Below are 17078 nucleotides of genomic sequence, written 5' to 3'. Positions count from 1 at the left end.
GGTAAAATGGACCATATTTTTTTCATACAGATTTGTACATGAGGCCCAGTATTTGTGTAGGGCAGTACATATTATAGTCAGGTGCAGTGGGTGTTGACACAATATAGAATTACATTCGCTGGCAAACTTTCCCTCTTTGCATGTCCCCTTTGTAACCGTTGCTTATTGTAGAACTGGGAGAACTGGAATTTTGCTTACAGAACTGCTCAAAGCAGGAAACTCTAGGTAACCACTAAAGAGCACAGATTGTATCACATTCCCGAGATGAAGTGGAGCAGAGTATTGCTTGAGTGGAATTACATATTCCTGTTCGCACAATCAACTCTCTAAAAATAGTCTCATAACATTGCTTAAATCAAAATTTCCATGCTGATTAATTTAATAAAACAACTGTATAGAGGGGGTCTGTTCTTGACAAAAGAGGTTATTAAATCAGAGACCACCCTATTCAAACGATTTCCATAAGTTCAGCTCCCAGTACTCCCTTTAAATAGTTAATATTACCAGAGGAAGCTGCAGCCAGTCAGGCGTTACTCCTTGAGCTGCTGATGCACAGGAGGTGAAGTATTACATGGTGGTCCTTTAGATGAAAGGTGGTCCATGTAAGACAAGGATGACTTCAGTCTGCCATTCTTACTGAATGATCCTTCATTCTGGCTCATAGAAGGGGGGTCCCAAATTGGTAACCCCTCTATATGACATCCTAACAGCATATGCATACTTACCAACATTATTGATGGTAAATTCAAGGATTTTAAGTCCTATTCCTGGGAAAGTCCCAAGGCCACCCAGGAAGGGCCACTTATGGGTGGTGCTTGCATAAGCCCCACACGATTTTAGCTCAGGACAACTTGATTTTGTCGAGATTTTCTCTGAATATTAGGGACAGTCCCTGCAATTTCAGGACTGTTGGCAAATACTGTATGCATATGGGCAGAAGTTGTCTATCCCTTTATTAAAAATGCAGATAGTCACCACTAGAGGGAGCTAACTCCATATGAGCTGTATTGAGCTGTATGACTCTGTATGCAGAGAGCTCCCTCTAGTGGTTTTAGCACATGAACAGTTGAAGCAATTCATTGACAGATGCTCTCCTGCCACCAGCCCCATGGTAGCGGTGTGCCATGTCTCTATAGAACAGGGATGCCCAACCTAAAGCCCTCCAGCTGTTGCAAAACTACAACTCCCAGCATGTCTAAACATCCAACAGCTATCAGAGCATGTGGAATCTTGTAACAGTTGGAGGGCTGCAGGTTGGGCATCCCTGCTTTAGAAGATATACCACAGATTATCTTTTTTAATGAACCATTATGTGGTGTGGGATAAAAAACAAAGTTAATTATTTCACCAAATGATAAAATTAAAGAGTAATGTGGATTTTCTCTGTCATTAGGTAATAACATACAGTTGAAACCAGAAGTGTACATAGACTATATAAAAACACACATATGCATGTTTTTCTCAATATCTGACATTAAATCAGAATAAACCTTTCCTGTTATTGGTCAATAAGGATTACTATAGTTATTATTATTTGCCAAATGCCAGAATAATGAGAGAGAGAATGTTCTAAGGCATTCGTATTACTTTTTGCAAAGTCAAAAGTTTCCATACATTTCATTAATATTAGGTACCATTGCCCTTAAACTGTATGACTTGGGTCAAACGTTTTGGATATTCTTCTCACAATAGTTGGTTGGAATTTAGGCCCATTCCTCCTGACAAAACTGGTGTAACTGAGCCATGCTTGTTGGTCGCCTTGCTAGCACCCGTCTTTTCAGCTTTGCCCATAAATTTTCATTAGGATTGAGATCAGGGCTTTGTGATGGCCGCTCCAAAACATTGACTTTGTTATCCTTAAGCCACTTTGTAACCAGTTTGGCAGTATGCTTCGGGTCATTGTCCATTTGGAAGACCCATTTCCGCCCAAAATTTAACTTCCTGGCATGTTGCTTCAGTATTTCCACATAATCTTCTTTCCTGATGAAGCCATCTATTTTGTGAAGTGCACCAGTCCCTCCTGCAGCAAAATAACCCCACAACATGATGCTGCCACCCCTGTGTTTCACAGTTGGGATGGTGTTCTTGGGCTTCCAAGCTTCTCCATTTTTCCTCCAAACATAACGGTGGCCATTATGGCCAAAAAGCTCCATTTTAGTTTCATCAGACCACAGGATATGTCTCCAAAAATGTAGGTCTTTGTTTCTGTGTACATTTGCAAACATTAATCTGGCTTTTTTATGTTTCCTTTGGAGTAATGACTTCTTCCTGGCAGAGTGACCTTTCAGCCCATGTTGATACAGTACTCTGTGGGTATTAATTACAATCTTACCAGCTTCTGCCATCATCTTTACAACGTCTTTTGCTTTTGGGTTGATATGCACATGTCGGACCAAGGTACGTTCATCCCTGTGACACAGAACCCGTCTCCTTCCTGAGCGGTATGATGGCTGGACATTCCCATCTTGTTTGTACTTGCGTATAATGGTTTGCACAGATAAACGAGGCACCTTCAGGTATCTTGAAATTGCACACAAGGTTGAGCCAGACTTGTGCAAGTCCACAATTCTCTTCCTGATATCTTGGCTGATTTCTTTAAACTTTCCCATGATGCTACACAAAGAAGCCGTGTGTTTTTTGGTGTGCATTTAAATACATCCACAGGTGTGTCTCTAATTAACTCAGATGTTGCCAACAAACCTCACAGAAGCTTCCAAACACTTGACATCATCATATGGGCAGTCCAGAATTGTTTAAAGGCATAGTAATCTTAGTGTATGTAAACTTTTGACATTGCAGAAAGTAATAAAAATGCCTTAAAACATTCTCTATCTCATTATTCTGGCATTTGGCAAATAATAATAATAATGGTAATCCTAATTGACCAAAGACAGGAAAGGTTTATTCTGATTTTATGTCAGATATTGAGAAAAACATGCATATGTGTCTTTTTATATAGTGTATGTAAACTTCTGGTTTCAACTGTACATAATACATTTCTAATCTTGTTTTTAGAGCGAAGTTTGAAAATATTTGATTCGGCAACTTCGTCAAAGTTAGCCAAGAATTTCTATTTGTTCCGAATTAATTTGTCACTATAAATCAGGTATACCCAGGCCACTCTGCCTTAGGGTATGGCCACACTAAGCGGCCGCGCTGCAGGCGGGTTACGGCCATGCTGTGGTGAAGAACTGCGCAGCCAACTAGCCCGCAGTAGCGGCTCCTTTAAATAGGGGCTGTTGCTAGTATGTGGTTTGGCTGGTTAGGTGCGGACAATATGCGTATTATTGTTGTTCTTGCTTGCAATCTCCTGCAGGTTATTTGACTTTAAACACAGAATATTAATCAGCGCTGGCATACCCACTTCTCCAGCCCCAACGCTCTCCTGCCCTACAGGTGGGATCCCTTCTTCTGCCATCTGCTTTTCCTCTTTTTCCACATCATCTAATATCAACGAGAGTATCATCAGGAACATCCAGCTCCTCCTCTCTCTGCATCTGGCTGAATTTTATAGGACGTGGAGACTTTGAAGGATGATTTGAAAGAAGTAAAGCCAGCAAAAGATGAGGATAGTCATCATTAAGACCTGGCTTCCCCTAAGGGGTGCAGACTTGATAGTATTGGTTGGCACTCCGGCAGTGGAATAATAAAGACCTCCATCTTATTCGTACCGAATTACATATCTTAGTTTACGGCTGATGTAGAAATAAGTAAATGTAGGAATAAATAAATAAAACTGATGCAGAGGGTTTTATAGGGCCCTGAAATCACAGGGGATGGCTATATGCAAGTTGGCTGGCTGCACACAATGCTGGGTATCTTGCGTTCCTTGGTTTATTACTTTCACTTTGTAAAACGTGCATCCGCCATTTTAGGAAAAACTGAATTGTTACCATGAAGTGCGAATCAAACTTTTCCTAAACTTCGGCCCGAATTCCGCTTTGAATGCTAAACACTAGTTGTTTTACTATCAGAATTTATTTTCTTTCTAGGAGGTACTAAACATTTGGACAATGATAGTGCTATAGAACAAACATCTCCTACCTCGAGACCCTGCATGTATCACACACCCAGCCCTGCTCTTTCTTGTTGTAGCGGCTGCAGTTCTTGCAGACATATAACTGGCAGTCTTTGCACTGGCGCTTGCTGTTAATCAGGAACTGGAAGGGTTGCAGGCAGTGAATGCAGTGTGTGCTGTTCAGACTACTCTGGTTGCACAGAAACTCCCTCTTACTGTCCTCCTTCTCCAATTTTTCTTTTAGATCCCTGCAAAATTAAGAAGGATATGATAATAAAAGACAGGAATATGCCAGCCATAAGAGATCTCATAACTACTTGTTTTAATAATATCATATATTTACTGTATATGGCACCAGTATCTCCAGGGAACTTGTCCACGTACCTTAAAGGAGTTCTCTGGGAATTATTAAAATAAAATTTAACGAAAATACTTAAATATTACTTTATAATAAATATATTCCCAAATACCTTTCATTAGGCTGAGTACACACATCAGTTATTTGGTCCCTTATTTCCATCAGTTATTGTGAGCCAAAACCAGTAGTGAAGCCTACTCAAAGATCAGGTATAATGGAAACATTTCCTCCTGTTCTGTGTTTTTGACCCACACCTGGTTTTGACTCACAAAAACTGATGGAAATAACTGACCAAATAACTGAAGTCAGCCTCAGTTATAATGGCTTGTTTTATCTGGGGAGCAATTATCAGGGGGAATAAAATGGCCACCACCTTATTAGTATACACAAAACCTGTCCTAATCAAACAGGAGGACAAGTCACTTCACAACACTAAGGTAAAGAGCTGCCTCATCCTCCTCTCCTACTTATCAGGGATTATGATCCTGAATACAGCCTATTAAGATCTTCATCTGGATCTCTGCGGAATGGAGTTCATGAGGAGAGATGAAGGTCAGAGAGGAGGTAGGGGTTTAGTAATGAGTAGCAGCACTTGTATGCAGTCTCCATTACCACAGTCTGTCCTGTCTGCCCTCTCTGTACTTCATGTCTCCTCATGAACTCCATTCCTAGAGAGATACAGCCTGAGATCTTATCAGCTGTATTCAGGATCATAATCCCTGACAAGTAGAGCAGAGAGGAGGGTGAGGAAGCTCTTTAGCTCAGTGTTGTGAAGTAACTTGTGCTGCTGTGTAATTTGGACAGGTTTTGTGTGTACTAATAGGACGGCGGCCATTTTATTTTTCCTAATGATTGCTCCCTAGACCAAAAGTGCCATTCTAACTAATGAAAGGTATAATAAAGTAATATGTAAGCATTTTCATTTTCTTAATTCCCAGAGAACCCTTTTAAAGGGAACTTGTCACCAAGAAAATGCAGTATCATCTGCCAACAACATGTTATAGAGCAGTAGCTAAAAAGATTGATATGTAGTTTTGTTTGAAAAGTTTCTGTATAATTAGAATTTTATTCATTTGAATACCCACTTAGGCCTCATGCAGACAGCCGTTGTTTTGTTCAGCACCCGAGCCGCCATTTTGGCGGCTTGAATGCGGACCCATTCACTTCAATGGGGCCGCAAAAGATGCGGACAGCACTCTGTGTGCTGTCCGCATCCGTTGCTCCGTTCCGTGGCCCTGCTAAAAAATATAACATGTCCTATTCTTGTCCGCGCATTGCGGACAAGAATAGGCATTTATATTAAAGGCTGTCCGTGCCGTTCCGCAAATCCGTGTTCGTGTGCATGAGGCCTTATTCTGTGCTTTGAAGTCCAGTAGGCGGTCCTATCAGTGACTGTATCTGTACCTCAGTGATAGAGGGAAGGCTGTCAATCATTGATAGCACCACCTCCTGGACCTCAAAGTCCAGAATGAGCAGGAATATAAATATAAATGAAATGAACGGAGCATGCTGGGAGTTGTAGTTTCACCACAGCTAGTGTGCTGGAGGTTAGCTATCACATATAGGGCCTATATCCTCCCACAGTGAATGCAACATATACAGCTAGAGGCCTGCATGGCTGTATATTCAGATCAGCATCCACGGGCCACTGGATTATATATTATTGGATGTGGATAATGATGTTCAGTGTTACATTATGTGCCGGGTGAATCACTGATTTCTACCTGCACATACCAGCAGCTGTTTGTTTTTGGGGTTTGAGCAGGGTGGAGCAGACATAATGTTTGGCTAGTAGGATGAGTTTAGAGAATTGTTAAGTATTGACTTTTCACCACTCACTTCATAGCACGTATGTGTTTATACTGCTTCATTCGGACCCCTAATTCATCCGTTTATAAAACCTGACAGCTTGAAATAACAGCTTCACTATGAAATATATATATATATACACAGGGGTCAAGTCCTGGGAAAAAAAGTGTGGGAACTCACCCAAGATCCACTGCAACCCCCCCCCCCCCTCCAAAAAATAAAAAAGCACAGAAAATCTAGCATGCTGTAATTTGTGCCGCTGCGGACTAAAAAAATAAATAAAAAAAATAACACTTTTAGAAAAGTTTGTCCTGGGATTCGATCTCATGACCTCTACACAGCAGAAGCAAGGCATATGCCCTCACAGCTATGAAAGCTGTCTAGCTTGTTACTTTAAAAAAAAAAATATATAAGACTTCTACTGTAGGTAACTTTGCCCACTGTGTATGGATGTAGCAGAGCTGGGTGTGTTGGGGCAGCTGTCATGTGTATGGTTGTACACTAGGTATCAGTACACTAGGTATCAGTAGAAGTATCAGAAAAAAAAAAAAAAACACTTTTAGAAAAGTTTGTCCTGGGATTTGAACTCATGACCTCTACACATTACAGGCAAGGCATTTACCCTCACAGCCATAAAAGCTGTTGAGGTAGTTGCTTAAAAAAAAAAAAACTAAGACTTCCACTTATACCTAGTGTACTGATACCTAGTGTACAACCATACACGTGACAGCTGCCCCAACACACCCAGCTCTGCTACATCCTTACACAGTGGGCAGCTGTCATGTGTATGGTTGTACACTAGGTATCAGTAAACTAGGTATCAGTAGAAGTCTTATAAAAAAAAAAAAAACACTTTTAGAAAAGTTTGCCTTGGGATTCGAACTCATGACCTCTACACATCAGAGGCAAGGCATTTACCCTCACAGCCATAAAAGCTGTCTAGGTAGCTGCTTTAAAAAAAAAAATAAAAATAAGACTTCTACTTATACCTAGTGTACTGATACCTAGTGTACAACCATACACATGACAGCTGCCCCAACACACCCAGCTCTGCTACATCCATACACAGTGGGCAGCTGTCATGTGTATGGTTGTACACTAGGTATCAGTACACTAGGTATAAGTAGAAGTCTTATTTTTTTTTATTTTTTTTACGTAACTACCTAGACAGCTTTCATGGCTGTGAGGTTAAATGCCTTCCTCTGATGTGTAGAGGTCGTGAGTTTGAATCCCAGGACAAACTTTTCTAAAAGACATTCTAAATGATCTTGTAGTGAAGGAGATTATGTCATTAGGGGGCGGGGCGCCATGAGAGGAGTCGCAGGCAGCGGCACCGCACAGACAGCTTCCTCTCAACTGAAGCCGCCCCTCCTCCCTTAGCCTGCCCTGCACAGTGCGCTCCGTCTCCCCCTGTGAATCTGATTCAGCCGTGTTCTCCTGACTTGAGGCTGAAAGGGAACGGCGTTCCTGCCATGAAAAAAGTGCAGGAACGCCGTTCCCATGCGTTCCCCCTCCACTTGACCCCTGTATATACAGTATATATATGTACATAATAGCATGCATTTAAATTTATTCTGAGATGAACTAAAGATCCTCACATAACATAATACAGGATAGGATAGGTCATCAATATCGGGGGTTAGACATTTGGGATCCCCACCAATCAGCTGTTTGAGGATGCCTCAGTGCCCCTGTGAGTGCCGTGGCCTCCTCGCAGCTTATCAAGAACAGCGCCATCCATTGTATTACGGCTGTGCTTGGTATCGCAGCTCAGCCCCATTCACTTGAATGGAACTGAGCTACGTCTAGGCCACGTGACCCCGCATAGAGCGGGAGCACCGTGGCCTCTTCCAGCAGCTGATCGGCTTCAAACAGCTGATCAATATGATATTGATAGCCTGTCCTAAAAATAGGCAATCAATATCAGAATCTCGGAAATGCAATTAAAACCATAAGGCTATGTACACATGTGACTGAAACCTTGCAGATTTGCCATTGCGGGTTTTCGTGCAGCACATCCGCTGTGTTCTACAGTACCAGCAAAGTTTATGAATATTTAAGAAGTCTCATCCACACCCTGCACAAAAAAGCTGCAGTGTGAATTGACCTGTAGTGCAGATTTGCTGTAGGTCTCCACCGCGGATTTAACTTACATCTCCACGGCAAAAACAACACGTAATACCAGCGGTTTTTGCCGCAATTTTTGTAGAAAATGACTATTCTGCTGTAATTTCAGTCGTGTGAAGGTACTCTTTGGCTTCCTCTACACATGTCAGTTAGTGTGCCATAAGGGCGAAAACTGCACAGCAAGCCAGCCTGTGGCTTTATATAATATTAGTATGTTTTTGCCATTTGTCACATTTCTGCTACAGGTAGAGGCACCCTTTCATGTTCTATGTTAGCTTTCATAGACTTTGGAAACACATTGTCTTCTGCTTCAAGAGATGATTTAAATCATTTTGCTTGTATGAGTTGCTTTTGTGTCCTTTTTGCAGAAATTTACAAAACGGCACAATTTACCAGGATAAAACTGCAGCAAAAAATGGTGCCAAAAAATTCCACATACACAACTACAGAGTCTGGAACATCTTTTAGTTTGGTACCAAGCTTATTTGATAGAGACAGATTATTTAAATCTTATTATATACTGTATAGATAGAATTGACGTTGCTATGTAATGTATGATTACGTTTGTACATGAACCTTCCGGAATATGTTGGCGCTATATAAATAAAGATTATTATAATTTTTATCAGTATCGAAACTTAGACTACTTTCACACTTGGGGTAGCAGGGTCCGGCAAGCTGTATCGGCAGGGGAACAGCCTGCCGGATCCGTGCTAACGCTAGCCCACTGTGCCGCTGGAAGTCCGCTCCGGCCCCATTAACTATAATTAAAGGCAGGCTGGAGATCCGGTCGCAGCACGGCAAAAACCACAGCGTGTTGTAGTGAATGAGGCCGGAGTGGACTTCTGGCGGCGCGGTGGGCTAGCGTCAGTGCGGATCCGGCAAGCTGTTCCCTCGCCAGAACAGCCTCCCAGACCCTGCTGCTGCAAGTGTGAAAGTAGCCTTATTGTGATGTGAGAACACATGCTGTTCATTCAGTGGCTATGATCTAATGCATATGGCCATATGTGGGTTATAGAACTGTATTATAACACCCATAGAATTACAGGCACACAAGGGGAGATTTATTACACTGGTGTAAAGTAAAACTGCCTTAGTTGACCATAGCAACCAATCAGATTCCACCTTTCATTTTTCACAGCTCTTTTGGAAAATGAAAGGAGGAATCTGATTGGTTACTATGGGCAACTAAGCCAGTTCTACTTAACACCAGTTTGATAAATCTCCCTTACAGTTTTTCTTTCTCACAGATGTATTAGGGGTAAAGATGAGTGAATCAATTTATGAACTTCAACCCAAAGTTCTGATTCTAACAAACCACAATTTTGTGTGATTTGATTGGGGAGAATTAAGGAGAGATGGTAGGGGGAAGAAGGAGAGTGAGGGAGGGGAGAGTGAGGGAGGGGGAGGGAGGGAGAGAACTTTTTCAGGCAATCAGAGCCCTTTTAATGTTTAGGTCAAATCGGTTTGGCCAAGATTTGGCCAAACTAGACTAGAATACATTTTTAAGAAATTTGCTCATCTGTATTAAAGGGGTATTCTGATTACAACAAGGTATCTCCTAACACTGGATAGGGGGTAACTGTTAAACCAGTGGTAGTTTCAACTGCTGGGAACTCTACTGATCGCAAGAATGGGATGCCATGTTGCCTATTTGGATGGAGCAGCAGCCATTCCGTTCAAACTCTATGGGAAATAGTCTACCATCGTGATCCCTATTGTGTTGCTCGGGGATAACTTGTAGTTAATAGAATAGACCTTTAATATCTGAAAAATATAAACTGTAGCATGCTTCAATACATGCCATATTATGGAGGTAGGAACAATCTGTAGAATCAGTCTACCTCCATGATATGATATGTCTGTACTTTGTGGATTATACTACAGGGTCTGTGTACGTGACTGTGTCAAGGATTTTAAATGTAAGGTCTATCAAAAATCTATGAGTAAAACTCATAAAGAATACCATGCTTATAAAGCATAGGAGATCATTGTTTTAGGTGTTTTAGTTTTTTCCTTATTATTGTTATTTTTCTAAGTTTTTTTTTTAATACTGTATACGATATTGCTGTTGGCTGTCTACTTTCATATGTAGATGCTTCTATATGATTTCGATGGAAGCTATGTGTGTTTTAAGACATTATGGGCAGAACTGCCTAAGTGAGTATATCTAACTCAGCCTCCACTGCAGGCTCACTACCGTAGCAACCCTTTCAGCTGAACACTTATTTAATACAGAGGCTGATTATCCCTGGGGTATCAGGGTATATTATCATTTCCTCGGTAATTGTAGGCACTAAGTCTGAGTAGACACTTTTTGATTTATATTTTTTCCTCCTATAAATTTTTACCGAAGTATTTAATAAAGATTAATTGTTTTAGTCAATAATTTAACGTTCCTGTTGTCAGTGGATTGTCATTGGATTGTAGGAGAAGACCAGAAAGGCCGGATTTGGCGACCGGGCCTGCTTAATCCCAAATTAAATGGCGTATGCACTGATCCCGCGGGACAGAGGGATAAAACTTAACATTTAATGTCAGTAAATTCTAAAATAGATAGATAGACACCAGAGGATGAGCCTCTACAACAAACGATAATTAAAGACAGCCCTATGGGCATAAACTTGTACACATACATATATAGTGTGGCCAAGATGGTATAAGTAATAAAAACAAGAACGTTCTCACCCGATTAACGACCAGGGTTTCTCACAGAGATGGCTAGTGATGGAGATGGTCCTGGAGTACTTGATGGCCACACTGGAGACAAGTAGGTATAGGTGCCCCTTTGACATAGGTGGGTAGCAGGGCGATTAACCCTAGACGGCCCTGAATAGGGGGCAGGGGCTAGTACGCCCTACCTACCTATACGGGGATCTTGCCCCGCAAGGAGCGTCCCCGTCCGGATACCTGGCCCTGGGGGGACAGAATCCCTAGTAATCCCTAAAAAAATGTGTTCCCTACGTGTCACGTTTCAGTTCGTAAAGAATATCATCAGGGGAGATCAATTGGTGGTCACAGGGCTATGGATGGGGCCTGTGCGACCAATGGAAAGGGGGAAAAAAATAGTACAAAAAAGGGAAGGTAAGGTCAAGTGTCAGTCAGTGTGTATAGCCAGTCAGGCTGAATCACACAGGACACGACCGCATCAAAGTTTTCTATCAAAAAAGTATAGATGCACCAGTGGGTGCCAACTATAAAAGATAGAAAGGGCCACAGGATGGTCAATCCAAGGCTGACAGCCTGCCCTTGGATTGACCATCCTGTGGCCCTTTCTATCTTTTATAGTTGGCACCCACTGGTGCATCTATGCTTTTTTGATAGAGAACTTTGATGCGGTCGTGTCCTGTGTGATTCAGCCTGACTGGCTATACACACTGACTGACACTTGACCTTACCTTCCCTTTTTTGTACTATTTTTTTCCCCCTTTCCATTGGTCGCACAGGCCCCATCCATAGCCCTGTGACCACCAATTGATCTCCCCTGATGATATTCTTTACGAACTGAAACGTGACACGTAGGGAGCACATTTTTTTAGGGATTACTAGGGATTCTGTCCCCCCAGGGCCAGGTATCCGGACGGGGACGCTCCTTGCGGGGCAAGATCCCCGTATAGGTAGGTAGGGCGTACTAGCCCCTGCCCCCTATTCAGGGCCGTCTAGGGTTAATCGCCCTGCTACCCACCTATGTCAAAGGGGCACCTATACCTACTTGTCTCCAGTGTGGCCATCAAGTACTCCAGGACCGTCTCCATCACTAGCCATCTCTGTGAGAAACCCTGGTCGTTAATCGGGTGAGAACGTTCTTGTTTTTATTACTTATACCATCTTGGCCACACTATGTATGTATGTGTACAAGTTTATGCCCATAGGGCTGTCTTTAATTATCGTTTGTTGTAGAGGCTCATCCTCTGGTGTCTATCTATCTATTTTAGAATTTACTGACATTAAATGTTAAGTTTTATCCCTCTGTCCCGCGGGATCATTGGATTGTAGAACATAAATTATATATTTAAAAAAATTAATAAAAATAAAGTTGGAGAAAATAGAATACCATACATAAAATACATTTCCTGACTGGTAAAGCTGCTGGTACAGATAATGTGCCAGCATTTGTATGAAGTTCTAGGTGGCATACTGTGTACTCACTCAAGCCTCTGCTCTTCATTCTTGCGTAGATTCATGTCTCTCTCAATAACCTCCCACACATGTTTGGCCTCATCATCGCTCAGCTTGGAAAGGTCCAGTTTCTTCCCCATGGTGGTGGGCACCGTGTTCAGCGGGCGCAATAGCTGTAAGATCTAGGAGAGGAGTCAACAGATAGGATGCAGCCTGTTATCTGCAGACCACAGGAAGCACTGGCAGTTTAACATGGTAACAGACAGAACTCAACCCAGATTATTCACATAATGCCCTTTTTTTCTGAGATGACATATGATACAGTGCACAAAGTAAAAACAGGAAATGAATTAATTAGGTCAGAGCAGGGAGTGAAGGACACAGAGCTGATAAATCCAGCATCATGACCGTTATTGATAATTATACACTGTAGAAGAAAAAGCTGGAAGGGTTAGAGGTTAAAAGGCATATATAAACTTTCTTGCTTGTAAGTAATAAGATTATCACTTAAAGTACCCCATAGAGGCCTCGTTTACTTATTTCTCATAACGAGCGTGAGACAGTTCACAGAAGAGTCTGTGCCTAGGGCAGTCAGCTGATGGTCATACCACAAGGGGCTGATGTCTGAAGATAGCATGTGCCCTTGGAGGCTCTACTGCTTTCAATAGTCTTATTGTCAGTTACAATTATGTGTATTATAAACCTTCTGCTTTCCACCACTGTCCTTGTCACACAAACCTCATGGGCAAATGGCTAAAAAAAAGTGATTGAATTGCTTTGATATTTAACTTGTCCGCTGCCTGAGGACGCCAAGATTTACTAATCCTGTAGATGGCAGAAACTTGGATAGACACAGGGGCTCTGGTTGGGTAATAAATCTGGCACAAGGATAGACACTTTTGTCTAGCTCTTTACCAGCTATTGGTTTGCTTACTTTGAGATAGAATTTTATGTCAAAATTGTGGCACAATTTTGGTGCGAAATGTCGCCTATTAGGCTACCCCTCTTTTATGTAAAGCTTCTCTCCTTTACACTAAGTACCACCACTTTTTGAACAAGTCTGAGAAAGTGTAGAAACTCTAACTGGGCCAATTTAAAGTAAATCTGGGCGAATGTCTATTTGGCAACACAGTCAAGAATTTGACCTAATTATAATCACAGTGTCCAGGATCCCCATTTGGGCCACAAAGATATAACAAGAAAAAGCGTCAGCATCCAAACAGGTCTAGAAAAATTCCAATTACTTTGGTCCTCCAACATAGAAAGGTGTGGCATTTCTACCCTGACATGCAGGGGCGTAGCTATAGCGGCTGCTATGGGATCTGAACCCAGAAGGAGCCCGCCCAGGAGGAGGACTGAAAGATTTTATTGTCAGGGCCCCCTCAACAGTATTATACCATGACATTATATACAGTGACATAACATGCAGTATATATGTGTAGGAAATGGATGGAGCAACTGACAGGAGGAAATAGAGGGGCACAGAGAAGAGGCAATACATAGAGGCGGCACAGATAAGGAGCAATATATAGAGGGTACATGGCCAAAAGACACTATATATAAAGTGGCATAGCCAAGAGGCACTATACAGTGGCCTCTCAAGTTACAATATTAATTGGTTCCAGGACGACCATTGTATGTTGAAACCATTGTAACTTGACCAATTGGTTCTAAAGCCACAAAATGTAATTCAAGATAAGAGAAAATGAAGATTTAAAAGGGTTCTCCAGGAATTAAGAAAATTAAAATAGTTAAATATTACTTCATTATAAATATATTCCCAAATACCTTACATTAGCTATAATAGCTCATTTAATCGAATGAGCAATCATTAGAAGAAACAAAATGGCCACTGTCCTATTAGTACACACAAAACCTGTCCTAATCACACAGCAGGACAAGTTACTTCACAACACTGAGATAAAGAGCTGCCTCATTCTCCTCTCCTACTTGTCAAGGATTATGATCCCGAATACAGATGATAAGATCTTTAGCTGAATCTCTTTAGGAATGTAGTTCATGAGCAGATGTGGCTAATAAGCAGCAGCTCTGGTATGCAGTCTCTATTACCACAGTCTGCCCTCTCTGTACTTCATGTCTCCTGATGAACTCCATTCCCACAAAGATTCAGCTAAATATCATATTAAACTGTAGTCAGGATCATTATCCCTGACAGTCAGAGCAGAGAGGAGGAGGAGGCAGTTCTTTACCTCAGTGTTCTGAAGTAACAGTTTTTGTGTGTACTAACAGGACAGCGGCCATTTTCTTTCTCCTAATCATTGCTCCCTAGACAAAACAAGCCATTCTAACTAATGAAAAGTATATTTATAATAAAGTAATATTTGCGTATTTTCATTTTATTAATTCCCGGAGAACCCCTTTAAGAAAAATCAGCATGACTAAGGCCTCGTGCACACGGCCGTTGTTTGGGTCCGCATCCGAGCCGCCATTTTGGCGGCTCGGATGCGGACCTATTCATTTCAATGGAGCCGCAAAAGATGCGGACAGCACTCCGTGTGCTGTCCGCATCCGTGGCTCCGTTCCGCGGCACCGCAAAAAAAAATATAACATGTCCTATTCTTGTCCGCGATTTGCGGACAAGAATAGGCATTATATTGCCGGCGCCCGTTCCGCAAATAGCGGAAGGCAACACGGGCGCCTTCCGTTTTTTGCGGATCCGCGGTTTGGGGACCGCAAAAAACGGCACGGTCGTGTGCATGAGGCCTAAGACAGATAAAACAAGTCCTTACATATAATAGTCAGGAATATCTGCTAACTAGCAACTAATATAGCTATTTTATCAGAGAAGTGGTCTTGATTGGTTGGATCTGAGTCTCAGACATTGTATGTTGAGTCTAGTTTCAACTTATGATGGGTCAGAAAACACCATTTCATGTTAAAAATATTTTATCCTGAGGCCATTGTATCTTGAGGGATCACTGTATATGACTAGACATAGGAGTGGGGGTTGAACGGAAAGAAGGGGATGTTGGTGGGAGGGGGCATTTCTAAATTTGCTGTAGGGCCCAATCTGTTCTACTTACGCCACTGTTCACATGGAATTATTAACAAGATATGGCAGTGATTGATTCCTTTGGACAACTAAGCTAGTTTTACTTTACACGAATTTTAAGAAATCTCCCCCTATATTTTTTGCAAAATGTATGGCCATATAGTATTTTTAAGTGATACTGATATCGGATGACTATTTTCCATTATAAACATACTGCATAGGCCTACGTCTCACATTGCCTGACGGGTCATATTAAAGTGACTGTCCAGCACAAGCTAAAAAATATGTAAGTCACTAAATACGTTGGATGATTACTTGTTATTTATGTACTTCAGATCTAGCAGCTTGGTTGCGTTTTCGCTCATTTGTGTAAGGACTGAGTTGAGATCTGTGACTGCAGTGTTGCTACAGTGCCTACAGGGTGCTCAAAGTAGTCTGAGAAACACCCTCTTGGTCATAGTTGGTTCAGGACTATGCTCTTCTCAGATTAGCTGCTGTGTATACAAATATCTTAAAAGCATCTTACTTCAGCTTGGCCACCATGGCCGTGCTACACCAGGATGCCCTCACAGTTAGGAGATATCAGATTTTCCCTCTGCTACTTCTTTAAGAAGAAGAAGAAGGCAGGGTGATGGGGCAAACCACTTGGAGGGAAATCTCTGTTCAGCCTCTCATTGCTAGGTTTACTTTCTGTACCATGCAGCTCTGATAAACTGCATCCACCACTCCCAGTTAATTAGTCATATTAGCCTGTGGAGCGGCAAGACGGGGCCCAGTCTTAGTTGGGATTATCTCCTCTTCTACTGGAGGTGAAACTTGGTTAGGACGCTACCTTCTAAACAAACAACTTTTAGCAAATGAAGCAGTGGAAAAATGTCCGAAGGGTCATTGAAGAGGGTATAGGCAGAACCCTTCTGTCCTGTGTGTGGGTGCCTGGTTTGAACCTTGCTATGGGGCCCTTACTTCTCTATGTACGCCACTGGCTGTGACATTGGATTTATGTCCTTACCCATGGTACATTGCGACACAAAGTCTTAGAGCAGCTTCATTAATTGTACCTGGAGAGAAGAAGCTGTTGAAGACATCAGTTCTAGAGGTGATAGATGAAAAGCCAGGCCACCACTATGTTGTGTTTGGCCCTGTATCATACATAGGTAGAGCATTATGTCTAATCTGATAGTCTAGCGGCAACATATAAAACGGGTTATAACATACCAGACGCTATAATATTTTATCCTGTGTGTGTGATGATGAATGTTGTATAGAGGAAGCAGAATTGGAGACTGTAGGTATCTCAGCATTCTTGGCAATTTACAGTACAGTAGATGTGGTTTTCTAAACCTCATTCGCATGTTGCAGATAAAAACTAAATCCATGCAGAAACATGATGTGGATTTTAAAATCCGCAAAAAGCTGATTGTTTCCTATATGTGACATTGAATGCATTGGGCGTAATCAACGGCCACATTTTGTGCATGTAACACAGGTTAAATAAATGAAGGTTAGTTGTAGTGATGAGCAGCATAGGCAATATTTGAATTCACGATATTTTGCTAATTTTTAGCCACATTTTCACCATAAGTTCTCAAATTCAAGATTGCGAAAATCAGTAATATAATTTGCGTATACTGCAC

The 17078-nt window shown here is 41.7% G+C and overlaps 1 protein-coding gene across 9 annotated transcripts in view; it reads right to left on the bottom strand.

Moving 5' to 3' along the window:
• The window catches only part of MLPH (melanophilin), an 86299-nt gene that overhangs the window by 53612 nt on the left and 15609 nt on the right, over positions 1–17078 (bottom strand). For all 9 annotated transcript variants that reach the window (XM_044304081.1, XM_044304083.1, XM_044304087.1 and 6 more), the window contains exons 2-3: positions 12462–12613; positions 4045–4266 (exon numbers count right to left, since the gene is read on the bottom strand). In XM_044304081.1, the coding sequence (XP_044160016.1) occupies positions 4045–4266; positions 12462–12571 (332 nt within the window). In that variant the 5' untranslated portion in view covers positions 12572–12613. The remainder of the gene's footprint in view (positions 1–4044; positions 4267–12461; positions 12614–17078) is intronic.

The sequence above is a fragment of the Bufo gargarizans genome, chromosome 8 (genome assembly GCF_014858855.1).
Source record: "Bufo gargarizans isolate SCDJY-AF-19 chromosome 8, ASM1485885v1, whole genome shotgun sequence".
Taxonomy (NCBI): domain Eukaryota; kingdom Metazoa; phylum Chordata; class Amphibia; order Anura; family Bufonidae; genus Bufo; species Bufo gargarizans.
The sequence above is the reverse complement of the archived record's forward strand: the minus strand, read 5'-3'. Positions and strand labels throughout refer to the sequence as shown.